Genomic DNA, 19,783 nt, shown 5'->3' on the forward strand with positions numbered 1-19,783 from the left:
TTACAGCACACGTTAGAAGAAAAAACTGCAAACGTTAACTTCCCTGAAGTTCTATCAGTCACACATTTTAAGACAATAGCTCTGTCCCAATCCAGCGGCTGCATCCTTCGGAGGACCCGGCCTTCGCGGTCCACGTCGGCCGCATCCTTTGAGGACCGCGAAGGCCGGACCGAGCGGTCTCCGAAATGAGACGGTCTGATCTACAGAGGACTTCCTGTTTACCTGTTTATATATATATATATATATATATTATATACAGACATATACAGTATATATATAGTGTATATACATTATGAAAAGACAAACCGTTATCAATAATGTTAACACAAGTATGCAAACTTAGAAGATTGACAAATTGTACACAGCAGAATATACACAAATTCACACAGAAATCATTTCCATGGATGTCTTATTGTGGGTTTAAATACACATACAGTCACAACTGTCATCTCTGTGACAGCAACAATAACAAATCAGACGTGTATTGTCCTCTCTGGTTGTCCTATTAGTAAAGGCTTTATATAGGATATGAGCTAATGCAACTGTATAGCCTTAAGTACAGGATGGTCAAATGGAGATATTACAAAAGGACTAATATCTTAATTCCAAGCTAGAGTTGCTGAATGTTTGTCGCTGGTGAAGAGGCCGTCATTCTTCCCCCTCATCTTGATGAACTGAGCCGTTTGCTCCTGGCCCCCTATAAGAAAACTAAATGTAGAGTTAGTTTTATTTCACACCACAAAACAAAAGGAGCAAAATACTCATGAGAAAATAATTAATATTTCTCTCTCTCTCTGTATTGCTCAATCGCACGCATGCTCGTCACTAAATGCCATGGAAACAGACCCGACGAGGTTACTTAAGGCCTCAGAACTTTCTGATTCCTCACTTTGCACTTGGACTTCAACACGAGCTGAACACCTCTTGTGAATCCAAACTGTTTGAGTTTTGAACTGCTTGAGAGAACATACTGGATACGAATCTTTTGGCGAACTAAACTACTGCATCACTGCGATCGTGGACACAGAAGAGCCTCAGTCATCTGATGACCGAGGAGGAGCACCTGCTGAGGGGAGCGGGCTGTGAGTTGGACGATAACCGTGCAGGTAAGACAACTTTTAGATTTATTTTAGCATTTTTCTGTTTCTGTTTTGTATTTAATTTGTCACATAGAACACAGTATGTTCATGTAAACTGTATGTACTGTATACAAAATACAAATAAATGTGTTTGTATTAGAAACAACATCATAATATTTCTGATATAATTCAAAAATCTGACATCGTATGACAATTAATCTACAATAAATATTGTTAATAATAATGATAATTTATTATCTTTGTCATTTTTATTTGACTCAAAGGCATTACTGTTAGTACTGTTAAGTATTGATACTCATAATATTAATATAATATTAAATCATAAACAATTGTAATCTTTACTGATTGTTTACTCAGTTGTGCCTGTGTGATGACTCAGTTGGGCAGTCTTTTGGCTTTCACCACGAAGGACCACATCAATCTAGAATGGAGAGTCCTCTATCCCCGGCTAATACAGAAACAGAATGTCTCGTGCGTCTTGTTCACATTATGGCTTTTGCATCATCTACTTTCCTCCAACAGCATTTCTGGCAGTTTGATGACTTTGCACCGTGTTTCATCTCGGAATTCAAATATTCAAGGTATAAGAGGGGGGTCAGGAGGTTTTTTAACTCTAACTAACTAAAGACAGAGTCAAATTAAACATTCCTAATGAGGTTGTGGTGACTAGTCTTCAATGGGTTCCAATGAAATGATCTGCTCGTATATTTCTTTACTTCAAGGTGTTTTGGCCTCTGGGTGTGCACCATGTAAATGACTGAATCAATCAACCCATCAATCAATTCAATCAACCCATCAATTAATTATCTGCGCAATCCCTTGTAATGTAATTTGTCACGGCTCATCATAAATTCAGGAGGAAGAGCAAAGGGAAGTCAAAGGAACACTGTTGTGCTGTCAGGAACACAAATCAATCAAAGCATAGTTGTCAATATCTAAATGGCAATAACAGCATGTGTTGAGGCAATGACAAAGACAAAACTGCAAACAATGGAGAGATGATCAATACGTGGAATTGGAATCTATTGCTGAAGCAGTGGTTGGGTCAAAGACTTGAAGCTGGATTCGATATTTGGATCTGACTCCTTTGAAGTTAGACCCACAGGACCACAGAATTGGAGACACAAAACAATCTGTCCAGTCAGTGTTTTCTCCTCAGAATTAAATACGGCATCGAAGACATCACCAGTTGTTTGCGTGCTGCAAAATGCGACCAGACGCAGTACACCCTGGTATTTGTGGCAAACTGCATTTGATATGCTATGTATTAGGATATACTAGATATTTTTCTGGCATATGAATAGAATGGAGGTATGGCTATTGGAACACACATACATAAACCTTCACTAAACCACTGAACTGATCAGTGTTTCGTAAAAGAATGCAACACAAATGAGCTTTTATGTTGGTGCTTTGGGAGTTGACCAACAAATCCACTAAAAGAGGAGATGCTGGTTTCCACAACTCTGCACTACAACACGCATGTGAGATAAAATAAACCCAAGTCAGTGTGCAACAAAGTAAAGCACATGATGTGACAAAATGCTGTGTGGTAAATTACAGCGAGCATAACCTCATTAAAATCTACAATCGTAGCCAGTTTGACTCTGTGTTCAATAGATCGTTCTGTTATGAGACACTTTGACCAACAACACACGTACCCATTTGAAAACATGACAACAATTGTCATGATTCCTTCCAGCTTGGATTAATTTACCTGCAATTGATGCTCCTGAATGACAAAATCATTCGCTATGATTTGTTCATTTAAATTTCTAGCTGATATGGTGATATGGTGATTTTGGCCCTGCCCTTTGTTGTTTGGTAATGAGAGTTGAAAAATATTTAGGATCCTAGTTTGTTAGTTGGAAGATAGTAGTTATTCGTAAGGGTTCACATTATAATTAACACAGTGACAGGATTAAAGAAATTCAAAATCCAAAAGATTGTTGACTAAATATTCCGAGAGGAACATATATTCATGGCACTTTTTGGGACAAGAATAGTATACATATATATTCATGACTTCTGTTGGAAGCCAAAAAAAAAAAGCCTAGATTTTGATAGCCTGTCAACATCAGGACATTTGTTTCTTAATCATTTCCAAATGATTCACTTTAATGGCTCTTTTTCAGAGCTCTAGTGTCAGTTCAAGGTCCTTGAGGACAGTGAGAACATTAATAAAGTACTCAACTTTCTCACTCTCAGTCTGGTAGATATGTAAATGTTTATTATATTGACCATTGAGTTGATTGGATCATTTTAGCAAACAAACAATAAAGGCTTTACTTGTCTGTTAGACAAATGAAAAACCAAAAAGTTGTAGTTTTTTTACCTTTCCCCCCTTATGGCATGTGATTGAAAGCCTTGCTTGAGTTCAATGCTGCACTACTCTTCAGAGACCTGGTGTGCATATGTGCTCTTGTTCAGAAGGGGATTTGAGTTTGAAAACAACTGGAGGCAAAATGCAATTTGTCTAGAAAGTCGAGCAGAGTGTATTTTGATCAAGTCCAGACGGTTCAGTTGAAGAATGTCATAAAAAAAGGTTGAAGAATACTATTAAAGAAAAGAAAAGAAAGGTTTTTCAGTCTTGCATACATATAAACTACATGATATGCAATTGCTAATGTAGCCTCCTGTTATTTTACATGATGTGAAATGTTTTGGAATTAAACATCTTCAGTACAATTAAATTAAAATGGATGGATTGTGCTGTGTGATTGTGAGTAGGCCTATTTTCTCATACTGCATGATGGTGCACAAATCAAGAAGAACTGGGTTAGTACTGCAGCCATATTAAGTTTCTAACAATGACACAACAGAAGCACACTGCTTTTCCCTGCAGCTTCTAGGTTTGCAAATAGCAAGTTCAGATGGGACTGGAAAAAACACATGGACCACAAATATTTGACTCGTGTTTCACAGCAGGTAAGGTAAGCTCAAATTGTTGTCCATATTGTGTGTGTTTTGTTTGTTTATTTTCTGCCTATTTTTGTAAATGTGTATTAGTCTGGGTTCCGGAAGTTTCATGTGGCTGCAATTTATTTCTTGCGTTTTTCTCCATTTATTTCATAAAACATGTATGCCAGCGTAATTGAACTGTGGGTTGTTTCATGAGATAGGACATGCTGTACTTACAGTATTCAATGTTGAAATCTCTGTGAACGACTGTTATGCTTCTTTCAAGTACTCCTCGTAAGCCCATGCTGCTGAGAGTACCGTCAGCAAAATGCAGCCTAAGTACAAGGTACCGTTTTTTTATCATTTGAAATGTGACTACATTTTTTAAACCACAAAGTGGTGCTTGTGCTTTGCTATAGACAACACCTGGCCGCTGAGCGTACATCACATTGAAAATGCGACTTTCTCAGCCCGTTGTTAATATTACGACAGTCCTCGAAGGCAGCATGCAGCAATCGCGGAGAGGGCTCAAGAGAGGGAGAGAGAGAGAGCGGTGGGTGTGACGTCATGGCACGGTGCCCCGTCCATGTTTGGCGAAGAAAAAGTTTGTGTTGCTGTCGACAGTCGTTTCGACAAACTCTAGCCGCCACCAACAACTAACTGGAGCTTAGGGGAAGCATAACTCATTTTGCTTCAGGGTTTGTCATATCAACGGAACATTAATTGTTATCTAAGATGACCGTACTTAATTATTCATCATTATTACGTTAGCGTTATCCAAACAAAACTGGCAAAAGACCAGAGCGGGCGGTTCACGTTCAAATGAACGGCTGATTGCTCTGTCGTTCAACAGTTGAGCTAAGGTTTTTTTGTTTTTCCTCCTGGATGGGCTGTTGTCTTTTTCTCGCTATTAATGAACAGGCTATTAATTCATTGGAGAGTCTCGCATCCTCCGCTCGCTGATTTCGCATGAACCGTGTCGAAGCAGCTCCGAGGGGTCGAGGCTCCGCCAGCAGAGCCGGGCTTCAAGATGGGGATGCCCCGAGGAGGACGCCTGCTCCTGGGGACGTGCCTTGGCTCGCTCTTCGTACTCGTGCTTTACTTTCAGAGCATCACCAAGCCAGGTAAGACCCCACTCACACGACACTAACCGTGTTGTAAGGGTATGCGGCGTTGGTGTTGTGTTTTATAGACTTCTATCATGAATGTTGATAATGGCAGTGAAAAATGGCACTTTGGATTCATGGTTATCAAAAGAAATGGAAAAGTAGGAGTAAACTAAACTTGTGGACGGCAGTGTGGTGGTCTTGTGCCCCTTTAATGCAGCATCATGGCTTTTAAATAGGTCCACGTGGTACTTCAACCATTTGACAAAACTGGCATCATTGGTACACGTGTGTGCTTGTGAAACGGAGAGCATGTGCAGAGAATGAAATGAAGTATGAATCAGCTCACTGTGAGCAGTGTAATGTTTTGACAGCCCCCCCCCCCCCAAATCAGGCATTCCTCTGCTTTAACCCTCCTCTCCTCTCCTCTGCTTAGCCTCTTCTAGGCGTTGACTGGCACATTGGCCCACAGGGGACTTCAGACCCCCAGGGAGAGGAGTCAGCGGGAAAGGGGGAGAAAAGAGAGGTAGAGATCAATGTGGCTTTTTGTTGAGGTGAACTGGGTGACTTTCCACACCTTTGGCGTGATGCATGTCAAGGCATATATAATTGAGCATCTGCCGGTGTCATGGTTTATGAAATATAATGATTAAGAAATAGTAAAACATTAAAAAAGCACCATTGCACAGCTGGATTGCCTCAGCACACTCCCCATGATGGAACAGTTCACAACCAAAGTAGTAAATTCTTTATAGATCACCACACGTGGAATATATGTAAGGCTTTTAGTGGCAGACACACAAGCCACATGTTGCCAAAGCTACAGTTAAAAAAAAAAAAAAATACACGAGCACTCGCATTGACTCCCCTCCACCAGCTAGGTGTATATGACCTGTTCGGGCTTGTCTTCTCTACAGTCCGTCTAGTAGACGTGCGGGCCACATGAAAAGCATGTAGGAGCCACACACTAGAGGACTAATTCAGAGGATGGCAACAAAGCACAGGGCTTCCTTAATTATTGTGTCTCTAGTCAGAGACGATTTTAAAAACGCCACCAAATGTCTAGTTCTGTACAATCCCGGTTATTTCCCTTCCCTCTCATTTGCCACTTCTACTCTGTTTCGGTCGGATTGGAGCACAGACAGAAGGAACCAGCTGGTCCTCAACTAGAATAACCTGTCACAGCATGTGTCACTACTCTGTGTATTCGTTTTAAATTACATTTCAACCATTTGCGAGAGTTATTCATGAGATGTAACATTCATCAGATTTGAGATTCAGATCAGTTTCTGTCCAAACTTCCTGTATAACAGTTCTACCTGGTCTAAGGATAGATGATGGTGGTGAATGTGGTTTAAGAACAAACTGTCCCTGATCAGATACTAAAATTAAAAAAACATTACAACCCCAGGATGACTTTTTATAGAGAACTTGTATCAACACCTCATATTCACACTTCATGGAAATAGATTGACCGTGACGTGATATCGCAGCCTAAACTGCGTGATCACATCCATTTCCTTTAAGTGTGTAGCACCGGTAGTTAAGATTTTAATAGTGTTTCATAGTGTGTTCATATACCAACTTTTCCACACAGTTGTGATCTCTGCACAGCTGTGATCAGAAGGGTGATTTAGCATGGTGGTGGTTTGATGTTTACCCAATAACCAGAATATAGGGGATGAGAAATGTGTTTTATTCCAGTAGCGTCACCTGATCGTTGATGGAGAGATTGGTTAGGATTGAAGATAACAACCCTGTGGTTGGTGTTATATTATTGTAGCACTGTGTTAACTGTCAGTCTCGTGAGTTACAAAGTAATATACACTCTTGTATGTGAAGCACCGACGAATCGGTGCATATTCTTGTTCTGCTTGTATTGTCAGACTTCCTCTGCCAACTCCCTTGGTTTTGGCACTCAGCAAAATGTGTGCTATCCAGTGTGCTATTAGAAACCCATTAGTTGAGTCGTGTCAGATTTGTTGCTCTATTAACTTTTCATTTATTTCGGAATTTGAGTTGGTTAAGTTCAGGTATGTCGCCAGATTTTGAGCTGAAGTTGCAGTTCCTGTGGGCGAGATAGTTTAACTTCTTCCTCATGTTTTGTTGAGATGAGATCATTGGTGTTAAAGATGCTGTGCTCATTGACAACGAGGCTAGATAAACGATGTGTAGCATGGTGCTGAAAGCTAAACCAATGCTAGACTTGAGCATACTCTGGTACAGCCATGTGTATGGCGTGAGTGTACAAGGTTTAGTCGTAGAACTTCACAGGTTTTTGTTTTAACTTTAATGAACATTTAATCTGATAGTATCAATCACCCATCTAAAATGACCAAGACTAATGCAATTTACAGTCTATGGTCATCAGTTTGAGTCCCAGTGTGTATATCTCTGGTAAACTAACATACCACAGGTAACGTTATGTAAGTCATTTTAATCATGTGATTTGAATTGTTGAGGTCCCTCGACTGCCAGGATTACTTAATCCATGAACGAATGTCAGAATTTGACAGATAATTAAGTCCCCACTCACTGCTGTGTATTGAAACTTGGAGAGCTTTGTTTGATTTTGACTTTTGACAGATTCAGGCTGTATCAGTGGTACAGGCCAACACATCACCCATTAAAGGATCAATCAGCATCACAGCAGGATCTGTTCATGCATGGATTTAAAGTTATGAATATAGACCCCTGCTGTGGGCTTTTGACACAGTTATAGCCGATGGGCAAGAGGAAATCATGCGAAACATGGAATTTTCAGATCTTTCTTTGTTGGAAAAGTGATTCTCCCCCTTTTCATCCCCGTTAAGATATTTAACATGTCTTGCTTTCTTTAGGCTTTACAAGGGTTTATTTGAATTCATCAACAATAAATTGCAATGTGCCAGATACGTAACAGCTGCATTTTGGGAAATAATAGGCTTGCTGAGTGATTCTAGAAACATTCCCATCACAACCTAATTGTTTCATTTCCTCTAAAAATCTTCCCTCCAGCCAGTGTACAAACCCTTGAGAGATACTGAGTAAAATCCCCTAGCATGTGCTTTTTCCAGTCAGGCTCTCTTATTAGATACATCGTAATTTGAACAAAAATAGAGATGAATACCCAGTTTCTATTTCTTCTTAGTCTCCCTTTTATGTGGTTGCATTGACTCAGCAAGGTTGTGCGTGTCGTTTGAGTGTACGTGCTCCAAAGCCAAGTATCTTAGCCCAGCATGGAAGGCTGTTGCACAGCGTGTGATCTTGCCAGCGTGTACAAGGTAAGGGAAATCCACACTTGTGCTAATGATATAGCACTGCTTAACTAACGAAATACATGTTTAATCAACCTGTACACGCAGCATATGGTCATACTTGTGATACGATCAATAACTTTATGATACCACATGGCTACGGGTTTACTCTTGGTAGACTCATTTCTAAATGTACGTAGTCTGTGTTCATGTTTGCTCGACATTCCCCGTCTCCAACATTTATACTTAATTTTCTGGGCGTTGCCGCTTATCATCTGACTCGGACATCACCTGCCGCTGTTGTGAGACGAACACAGCGTGTTGTGTTGCCATTGAGGTCATCCCACAATGCTGACAACCACATGCTGTGCTACACCTGCTGGCTATTTATTCTGCCACAATCTGTGTGGTTTAATTGAAAGTTTCTTTCGATCCCTACCGTGCTCTGTCTTCTAAATCGTTTTCTGGTTTCACTTTCAGTTTAGCTCACCATCTGAATGGGCTGTTTGAAAGCGTACACTGAAACGGATCATTGTTGTTGTTTTTTGTTGGCTAAAATGCAATCTGCTGATGACCCTCTACACAGCAGTGTATTGCTTTGCTCTTGTGTTACAAACTGGCCGACATCTACAGTAGGTAATCCTCTGACTGTGGATAAATATCTCATACAACACTGATACTTTGCTTGAAGACCTGTTTGGCCACAGGGTGGGCAAACATGGGAGGCTACTTAAAGTCCAACATGAAACAGACTGGTGGTGTATCACACATACTATTGCTTTTTTAATAACAAAAGACAGATGGGTTAATATAACAGACCCAAGAAGCATGCTTCCGGGCTATAAATATTTATATTGGATTTATTGTTTTCGTATAATTTATTTCAACAGATTTTCTGTTTGCAGTCTTTTTCACTTCAATCTATGGTACTGCTGCGGAATTTTAAAGCTTAAGAGAATATTTGATAACAGAAATAGTGCCTTGATTTATAGTGTGAGTATTTGCTGATACAAAAAAAAAAGAATCATGATAAAATATTTTCTCCATCCTTTTTTCAATATCTCCCACCTCTAAATCTGCAAGAATGATGTGCTAGGATCACTTAATCATACTGGCCCTAACATGCAAATCTGTTGCTGGAATGTTTGTTGTTTTATTTGTTTGAAAAAACTTTAAATGAAGACTAAGGCTACATCCACACTACTACGTTTCCATTTAAAAACGCATATATTTTACTACGTTTATGCCTAGCGTCTATACTACCCCGGAGGTTTAAACCTCCAAAAACGGAGAAACTTCGAGGTTGAGTCGTGGTGTGGACTGGGTAACGGGGAACTTTTGAAAACGATGATGTAGATACTGTGATGATGTTCGCTACTTAATTGGGTTTTGCAGTCACGACGTGTGAAAATAAACAAAAACAGCCTTGATTACCGATCGACTACCAGTTGCTGACCTTGTTGTCTAAACTAGCAGCTGTTGTGCCATTCATTTCTGCATTTTATAATGCTACTACTGCCTGCATGCGGAGAAAGCAAGCTCTTATTGGAGCGATTAGCGAGCGGCGTGTCCAGCGGCACGATCGGCCCCTACGGAGCGGACTTTTGAAGTCATGGTTTGCGCCTTTGAGGAGGGCAATGGACACCAAACGGAGGACTTTCCTCTTCTTATCAATGCAGCGCTACGAGTGCGAGAACAGACAACACCAAATTTCTCTTCATTAAAGAGTACGATTATACTCTGTCGTATTTTCTGTAACTTGTGGAGGGAAAAATCTCCTCACAATGAAAGTGGAGCAGGCCAGCACACGTGGACTGATAGCTTTTCAGTCACACGGCGCTAAAAACGTTACCGAAACTGATTTACAATTATAAGGAATTTAATTCCACTGATGCAAGTACGATTACAGTTAAACATTGGAGTACATACTCCTATGAAATATTAAAACAATAAAACCCCATTTGCAAAAAACTCTACTCAGCTCCTCAGGTATAAAACACGTCTGTCCTCTGCGAGCATTCACGGGAGAGAGAAAAAAAGACTTGAAATTAAACCACCCACATCTGTTCGAAACACCTCCTCTTCCGTTTATCCCGATTCCTATTGGCTAACTTCCAGGAGTGTATTCGCCTGTCCGCCTTTCTGTCCCTGAGTCTACTAACACATTCAATGACCGTCAGTTACGTTTTAATCCCTTCTATAATAATCCTTCAGTGTGAAAGTTAAACTTCTGCAACTTGGCAGAAGCTTCATGTCTTTTAGCTACTATTCCTACATCACTTTATGTTTATCTTAATTATGCATTCCCAAAACCCTTATGATTATGACTAATTATGAATTATTAATTATGAATTATTAAACACTTTTATTATATCTACTAACTACAGTTTTTTTGCTCAAATTTCTTACAAACTAACCAACCAATGTACTTCCTGTTTATACTGGCATCCGCAAGCCCAGTGTACGTGAATAGTTATGCGATTTTCCTTTTCTGGCGTGCTGGTTCGGACGGAAATCATTTGTCAAACGATGCTGAAACGCGCATGTGGACGTAGATCGTTTTCGTTTCAAACGGAAACTTGGTAGTGTGGATGTAGCACAAGAGTGAGATCAAAAGGAGCTGCCATCCCCACTATAAAGGATATCACTGATCGTAAAGGCACCTCATGTTGTTGGTCTAATTACCACCCTGTGCCGCTCTTAGCACGTGGATGGTGTTACGCCTTTCAATCAAGCTACACTGAAAGTCTGGCAGCCCTGTAACTCCTGACAACCCCATTGTCTTTTCCTGCCATCAGTTGTTTTCATTTGTGACATCCTATCTTCTGTCACTTTCCATTTTACATTGAAACAGACTTTTATACAACCCAATGAAAGCAAAATAGATTGTGGTCAGCTCATGGAAACTTCCATTACGTGGCCCTCATAAAGACGAGCATTTATTTCAAGTACAATGAAGTGTAATTTCACCTCTTTAAGTACATATAGTATTATAGTCATGTGCTTTTCATCATGATCAAAGAGGGGAAGAGTTTTTTTCAGGAAAACAGAAGCGGAGAACGAAAAGCGGAGTCGACCGCCTCAGGAGGAGAGCCGAGATGGAAGCTAAGCTAATCCAGCTAGGACCTTAGGCTATGCCACTACCCAGCCTACTCCTGACTAATGACCGTTCACAGGAAAATATGATTCACACTGCTGACAGGCTGTTAAACCTGACAGACACAAGTCCAACATGGGGCTGCTTGGTGTGCGCAGTAAGACTGGGGCCTTTTCCGCTCTTCTAACTAACTAACTGTCAGCATTGTGTCACTTCCTGGGTCTGAGAGGAAGTGGGTATTTCTGGTGCATGTGATAGAGCACAGAAAGAAAGATGTGGCTTATAATGATAAGAGTGAAGTAGCCTCTGAATGTACTTGTTATTGTACAAAGAAAACATTGATGGTTGGAGAGCAAGTTAAAGCTTTGATGCATTATACAGGATAGGAAAAGCATTCCTCAGTTTAACTTTTTATACGCAGCAAAAGATATCTCTGTTAATGGAAGAGAACATCTAGGCTGGCTCATGTCTTGTGGTGCCAGCAGACACAAATACCTTTTTATAGGCTCTTTTAAATGAAAGGAAAAGGATCAGTAGGATGATTTAACTGCATAGTTGTAAAGTTTATAGAGGTACAGACCTACAAATCAAGTGGCATGTCAGGGGGGAAAAGAATCACATTTCTTTAAAACAGCAAGATACGAGGACACCCTCCACCCCTCAACATGCTTACCGGTTAACACCCATGTATGCACTCACACATTGAGAGGTTGAGTCCATAATTATGTAACTGCTGTGTGAGACTGTACTCAGACACAGTGGTGCTTTGAGCTCTTTTCTAGCATCAGCGTTCTAAAATCACAATGTTGACACGGGATGTTTAGCTGGTATAATATTCATCACGGTCACCATCTGAGTTTAGCATGTGAGGTTGCTAACATCAGCAAAGTAGCACTAAACGCAGCACAACTGAGGCGGGTGTGAATGTCATTTTGTCTTGGCGAAACTGGTAATGGTGATATATGAAAGGGCAGGCGATTACCGGAGTCAGTAGGCTTCTTCTTTAGGGGGACAGAGAATGTCTGTACAATATGTCTCAGAAATCCATCCAATTACTGTTGAGATAACGGTCTGGATCAATGTGGTGGGATCGCCCAACCATCCCTAGAGTCATGCTGCGAGCAATAGCTATAAACATGTCTGTATAAAAACCTTGTGACATTCTCTGGTTAAACCCACCAGCCAGATGATTGTTGTGTCTTTTTGCTGCAGCCCCACAGGAATTAAAAAGCCAATCATATTCACAAATGATCACTGTTTCACCAGTTTTAAAGCATACGTACGAAGAAAATCAAGTAGAAGATGTTCTAACATCAATACATTTAGCCTCTTTGTGCTATGCTAAGTTATTAAAAACCTTAAATTAAAAAAGCATGAGCACAAAAGCTGAGAAAGATGTGGAGTGACGCAGAGATTGAAAAGGGTGGGACTCTTTCTAGTGGCATGTCAATTCCTAGCACCGTTCCACTCTCCTATACCACAGCAGCATCACACATTATCATACCCACTATGCCACTGCTTATTATGGTAAGCCGTGGCAAATGGTGTAAATCTCTTTTTTTGCTGTTTTTAGCTAATTATCTTTACCCTGCACTTTCTAGGGGCAAATATAAAGTTACTTGGCCCTTTGTATTCATTTTGTATACACAACCCGGACACCAGTGAAACCAGAGTTTTGTCGATAAAGAATACTCACCTGCACCCATGTTTCCGCTCCATCCTGCAGTGTTTATACTTGAAAACAGACAATAAACCATGAACATGAGCAGAGCCTCTAAGTGTCTCTTGACCTACTTTCCAACTTCCCGAGGAAGCGTCCCTTGTTTGTGGACATCTTAGCTTGTTAAGATGTGAACTGCACTGCTGTTGTAGGTTGCCGTACACTTTATCTTTGTTTCATTCTGCTAATTGACACCTTCAGGTGATGCCATAGAAAATTCAATGTTTGAGGTGCATCCACAGGTAAACCTGACTCATACATTTTGGCACAAATTGTTGTCCATTGTTTTCCACTTGCCAGGCTATTCCGACTAGCGTGCTACAGCTGATAAGACAATAACTGGTGTGCTGCCAAAAGGTTTTTGGTAACCAATGCTCCTTGTGTGCGTGTAGTAGACATCAATAGACTATTTTGACAGTAACAGGGCGTGCCCAAAGGATGTCGCATACTGAACCGAACGTCCTATAACCATGGAGGGACGAGCACGTACCGTTCCACCCCCAACATTAAGCTCAGCTTTCAACATGGTCCAGCAAGACTTGGATGTCGATCTCTGCGCGATCAGATGATGTGGCACACATGCACCCAGAGGAAGTTGAGGATTTTGATGATCCATGTGAGCTTAGGCAAAGAGGAAGGACAGGAAGAGGCTTCATCACTGCATTCTCAGTCTTACGGTCTATCTCGGATCCTCATCTACCACACGTTTTACTATATTTGCAGCAGTTGCTCAGTCACCAGTACAGCTGCTCTTCTCCTTTTTTTTGTTTGTTTTCTGTTTCCTCAAAATTACAGGAAGCAGATATGATTTAAGAGTTTGTAAAAAAAAAATATTGTGGTTTGTGTGTTTTTTATGAGAGTAGAGTCCCAAGTTGACAAAGATTTATTACATTTGGGTGACATTTCAAAACAGTGAAAGTTCAGACTTATTTGCTTAATGTGAACCCAGCGGCACCAGTGGGAGAATAAGGCTCAGTCTCTTTCTGGGGTCTATACTTACAGCATAGCCTGTCAACTTGATTGGGTTTTGCTAACTGATATGCTTTCCATATGATGGTTTGGTATTTCACCATCAATCCATATGTTCTCTTTCAAGTAGATTCCCTCATCCCTCATACATGAAGCACATGACACACTTCACATGCACCATTCCAGCACTGCTAAATGTAAAGCAACCCACTGCATTTTTGAGCCACATGTGCAAAATAAATCACTTTTCTCACTCGGTACCATTAGCTGCAGACCCAAACACTGACTGCCATCAGGCCCAGGTTGGAGAGGGAGGGGGATGGAAGTAGAAGGCAGATGTGTTTATAGAGGAGGGAGGAGAGGCGATAACAAGGTCTCTACCACCAGATATCTCAACTTTCTGGAACGCTTGGAGCCTCCAGCAGCTCCATCATTATAAGTGCATGTTATGCAGCCAGGCGTGGTTCATACCCACAGCCAATCAGGGATGCATATTTATCATTGTTTGGTTGTGTTATGTAAATAAATTGGTAATGGGTGTTCTCCAAATCACTTTTCTGTTGTACTGTGTCCTCCAGTTAATTTGCTGTGGATAGATTTCCGAAAAGGGTAAAAGTCAAATTGAATAAGAACCGATTAAGTAAAAGAAAAGTGCAGCGGGAGCAAAGAGAGACCTAAAAGGAGAAATGTAAGTTACGTAAGCGTTACAGAGAGTTTGGAAGGAACACTCTGTTCCTATGGAATCTATAAATGAAAGGAGGATCACGTCATGACAAAGGCAGAACCAGAAGAGTGTCGGAAAGTTGGCTCTGACTGATCTTCCCAATATATGGACATCTTTAGAGTAATTTAAACCTCTGGTCAAACGCATGACACGGTGTGAAAAGGTGTTTCTCATTACATTACATATAGGCTTATGAAAAGATTTTAAAATGTTCACTGTATAAGTTGATTTCACATTTTCACATAAATCCTGTAAAGCTAGAAAGGAACCGGAGCGATGGAAAGAAAATAGAAGCAGAATTCCTCTATTAAATAGTGTTTTATTTTTTGCTACATAGGCAATCAGTAAGTGCAGCTGTTATCACATGGATTTTTCTTTCTAACTGTAGAACCTGCTGAGAGGACAGACAGCAGACCAGGGAAAAGCAGGAGAAGTCCACTGCAGACCCTCTACAATGGAGACCAGGTGAAAACGCACAAATACAACATACGTTTGCCAAACTCTGTTGTCCTTGTTTTTGTGCTGTATATTGTTCTTGAAACAGTGTAATTCAATTCCATTTTTCTATTTCTGCTTCTTCCTCCCTCTCGTCCATTTGTCCTGCATCGCCCTGATCACATCCCTACAAGAAGCTGGAGCTGTTGGCAGCTCAGAGGTCCCTCCAAGGCCGCAGGGAGCTGTTGGGGCAGGCGTGTCTGAGCCACACAAGGAAGCGCCAAGTGCTTTCACCTGAGGATCTCAAACACCTCATTGTGGACGATAAACACAGCCTTATTTACTGCTACGTACCCAAGGTTGGTTACAATGAGATTAAGAGGTGCACCTCTGCAGGGGTAGAGTTGCAAGTTTGGCCTGCTGATTTGTTGACTCACTGGAAAAATCTAAATTCCTGTTGACAAGGAGGGGGGTGAGGAGTGCAGTTTGTGTCTTTTTTGGGGGGGCGGGCAACAGTGTCAGACTTTAAAAAACTCTGTTACACCAAGACGAGAATATTCTTCTTATTCAGTTGATGCATTTATAGACTAGACTGTTGATATGCATGTTTCTTACAGTGTATAAAAGCACCAGTATTTATGAATATGTTTGTGTATTTCCTCACTTTTCTCACTTCCAGGTAGCCTGCACTAATTGGAAGCGTGTCCTTATGGTCCTCTCCAGTGACGGCCGCTACATCAACCCCCTTGCCATCCCTGCAAACGAAGCTCACGTAGCGGGTAACCTCCGCACACTTTCTGAGTTCACGGTCTCCGAGATCAATCAACGCCTTCGCAGCTACCTCAAGTTCATCTTCGTGCGGGAGCCCTTCGAGCGCCTGGTGTCCGCCTACCGTAACAAGTTCACCCGCAGCTACAACACTGCTTTCCACAAGCGTTACGGAACCAAGATCATCCGCCGGAACCGGCCCGATCCGGAGCCCGAGGCACTGAAGAAAGGGAATGACGTTTCTTTCCCCGAGTTTGTGCAGTATCTCGTAGACCCTCGGACCCAACGGGAGGAACCGTTCAATGAGCACTGGGAGCGGGTGCACTCCCTCTGCCACCCCTGTCTCATCCACTATGATGTCGTGGGGAAGTACGAGACTCTGGAGCCAGACGCTCAGGCTGTGCTCAGGTTGGCTGGAGTGGAGGGGACACTTCAATTTCCAACATCTGGTAAAAGCACCAGAACTGATGGCAACATGGCAGCACGCTTCTTCAAGCACATCAGTCCTTTCTACCAGAAGAAACTGTTCAACCTGTACCGAATGGACTTCCTGCTCTTCAACTACTCCACACCAGAGTACCTCAGGACTCGATGAGGGGCAGAGAAGAGAGGATTGACATCAGAGCCATGGATATGTGATGGTTTCCTGTTAGTGATGATCATTTTGCACTTTTTGGTTGCCATGGACAATTTCCATGCATGCGCAGAGTGGTCCATCACGAGCACCGACTCGTCACTATGACCCTCCAACAAAAACACCAAAAATGGCGCCTTTTTTTACATTTAGCAGTTTGGAAATGCAGTTGACACGTTACCTGTTTTAGGTTACCTTAGAACTCAGTATTTATTTTTTATTGATTTTACCATTTCTCACCTAGAAATGACTGTCAAATTAAACCAAACTTTCTTAGACTTAGTTTTGCTGTCTGTTACACGTTGTCGTGTTAGTGTAAATATGCCTTACCAACATCTCTGCCATGCCTACTACAGTAACAGTCTTCCCTTGTTCTTTTGAGAACTAATGAGCCATACATTAAAGTCACACTTGTGAGGAGCAGGTTCTCCTTGTGCATCGGTATACAGCTGAATGTGCTGACAGCAGATTCAATCAAAGCACAAAAGCATATCTCTGGATGGCATTTATTTATGTATGTCAGTGCATTATGTGTTGTTATATTGTGTGAGTAAGGATTTAGTCATGTTTTTGTGAAAATTAATTCTATATGAAAGACAGGTGTTGCTCTTTTTCTTTTTCTCCTTCACATGGAAAGTTTCTTGCGCTGTTGGCTTTTGCACAAACTCATTCCAAATACAAATGCTAGACAATATCAAGAAATCTTCACATCCTACCCTATAACCTTAACTCAAAAACCCTTGCCTGGGCTTGTCTTATTAAACTTGTCACAGCACTCGCTGACATTATCTTAAATGTATAACCGAGAGTCATTTCCAGGGAAAATTTGCAGTCACTTCTTAATTCCAGTGGAGGCTCGTTGCCATCCCCTCTATCAGTCTGTATTTAGCTCTGGGCAGGTCGGCTGAACAAACAACCACATAGCTGTGGTCGGGGCTCGGTCCAGCCCAGCGCTCCCCTTGTTAGCGTAAATGCAGGCACATGGAGGGGTTAATCCACCGTCGGGCATCGCCACTGCAGAGCCTTGTTCAGCAAATGTGTTGGGAATTTTATATTAGAGGTTGATGTCGGAAAATGTTTACTAATGGCCTGTAGTGTGAAAGTGTCAGTTTTAACAAATGTCTTTATACAGGTTTTAAAGGGGATTTTACACATCAGTCTGTTTACAGGTCTTGGGGAGTCCTGCCGTATATGTGAAAGAGCTTTATAAAGCCTTTTGTGGTTCCAGAGGGAGCTGCAAAACATCTGGTAGATTGCACTTGAGCCAGGGTAGGTTGGGACTGAATATTGAATACTTTAAGTTAGAAAGAAGTGATCTAACCAGACCTTTGTAGCTCTCTCCTCTGGTTAAGGCAATGGCTTGAGGTTACTTTAGTCTCTACGACACACCAACACGGCCCTGACTCGCTTGGCAGTTGAGTGGGTAATGTAGGCCAAGTTTGGACAAAGAAGAATGCGTGGAATTAAGACTGAAGATATCTTTTAAACTGCACATCGAGTGATGGTAAATCGGTTGAGTACTCTTAAGTCAATTATTGAAACTAGGTGTGAAATCTAATAGATTTCCATAATTTCAATTGAAACTGTCAAATCTGCAACCTAATTGTGTGTAGTTTGAGAACGTCACTCTTTTTTTCAAGTTGCATGGAACTGTCTAATCGTCTCATCTCCTATTTAGTTTGTATAAAATGTCCTCTTGCTGAACGTCAGAGTGACACGCTTTCTTTGTTTGTAGTAATGCTTTGACAAGTGCAATATGTGTGTGAGTATCTGTAATGTGCTAAAAAGCTGTCTTTAAAAGTGATTTCCTCTTATTGAAGCCTTACATTTGTCCCATCATGCTTTCGCCACATTTTATTTTTCTCTTTTCCATCAATGCTGCTGTGGATTACAGGGTTTTCATTTTAATGCTCCCTTAGGAGCGGTCTCTGATTCAAGCCATAATTTGCAAGCAGATGAGACTTGCCAAAACCCGATCACACCCTTCATGACGCCGAGCAAAATATGTGACCTTTTCTTTCTTTGCTGGAAAATACAGAATACAAATAACAAGCAGCTGGTTCTTTCAAACGTATATCCATCCCAATCACATGCCCAGACGCTGCTGTGAATAAAACAGCTAGTCAGACCTACCTGTGACCTGGTGAGTCATTGTGCAACAGCAAACCGAGCACAATCTGAAAGAATCTCTTATGCACCAGTTTACTTATGCCACAAAGCTGTGAATGTGATGGCGGGTTACCGTGAAGTTCTTACAAATACAATCCCTAAACTGCAGTTCTGAGTGTGTGGTATTTTGTTTGTTTTCTCTTATCACAAAGTTTCGGTAACTGGACTTGTGTAGCGCTTTGCTCGTCCTTCGACCACTCGAAGCGCTTTAAAACTACATGTACCCATTCATACACTGACAGGGGCCACCTGCCCATCAGGACTATCTAATCATACACTGCAGGAACAATTTTAGTGTCTTGCCCAAGGATACAATGACATGGACCAGCGGAGTCGGGGATCGAAGCGCCGATCCTCTGACTGAAGGACGACCCTGCTCTACTACTGGTCATATGAAAAGGAAAGTCTGCTCAAATAACATACATTCATAATCACCGCTCTGCTGAAATTTTCAATAGAACCCTGTTCACACCGACCATGTCAAATTTCAAGCCACACACACATATATACACATACACACATTACACATACACACACACACATCACACACACATTACACATACACACATACACACATTACATACACACATACACACATTACATACACACACACGCGCATCACACACACACACGCGCATCACACACACACACGCGCATCACACACACACGCGCATCACACACCCAACACACACACACCCAACACACACCCAACACACCCAACACACACACCCAACACACACACCACACACACACACCCACCACACACACAACACACACACACACCCAACACACCCACACACACAACACACACACACCCAACACACACACACACACCCACACACACACACACACACACACAACACACACACACACCCAACACACACACACACCCAACACACACACACAACACACACCCAACACACA

The 19,783-nt window shown here is 41.5% G+C and overlaps 1 protein-coding gene across 2 annotated transcripts; it reads left to right on the forward strand.

The window, feature by feature from the left end:
• The first annotated feature begins 4,644 nt into the window (after positions 1–4,644).
• Positions 4,645–18,495, forward strand: LOC306781442 (carbohydrate sulfotransferase 11-like). 2 transcript variants are annotated; one of them, XM_079274303.1, is made up of 4 exons: positions 4,645–5,125; positions 15,242–15,318; positions 15,483–15,647; positions 15,968–18,495. In XM_079274303.1, exons 1-4 carry the CDS (start codon positions 5,032–5,034, stop codon positions 16,649–16,651), a joined length of 1,020 nt encoding a protein of 339 aa, XP_079130429.1. In that variant the 5' UTR covers positions 4,645–5,031; the 3' UTR covers positions 16,652–18,495. The 2 variants fall into 2 exon arrangements, with proteins under 2 accessions (XP_079130429.1, XP_079130430.1); XM_079274304.1 differs by having other exon boundaries at positions 15,486–15,647.
• Positions 18,496–19,783: the final 1,288 nt, after the last annotated feature.

Source organism: Melanostigma gelatinosum, assembly GCF_949748355.1.
Source record: "Melanostigma gelatinosum genome assembly, chromosome: 8".
Lineage (NCBI taxonomy): Eukaryota > Metazoa > Chordata > Actinopteri > Perciformes > Zoarcidae > Melanostigma > Melanostigma gelatinosum.

What these genes read in the sequence shown, in the direction of transcription:
- LOC306781442 (XM_079274303.1), top strand. Translation starts at nt 5,032, where the DNA reads ATGGGGATGCCCCGAGGAGGACGCCTGCTCCTGGGGACGTGCCTTGGC. An exon ending in TCAGAGCATCACCAAGCCAG is followed by an intron (nt 5,126 to 15,241) that starts GTAAGACCCCAC and finishes TTCTAACTGTAG; the next exon opens with AACCTGCTGAGAGGACAGAC. An exon ending in CCCTCTACAATGGAGACCAG is followed by an intron (nt 15,319 to 15,482) that starts GTGAAAACGCAC and finishes CATCCCTACAAG; the next exon opens with AAGCTGGAGCTGTTGGCAGC.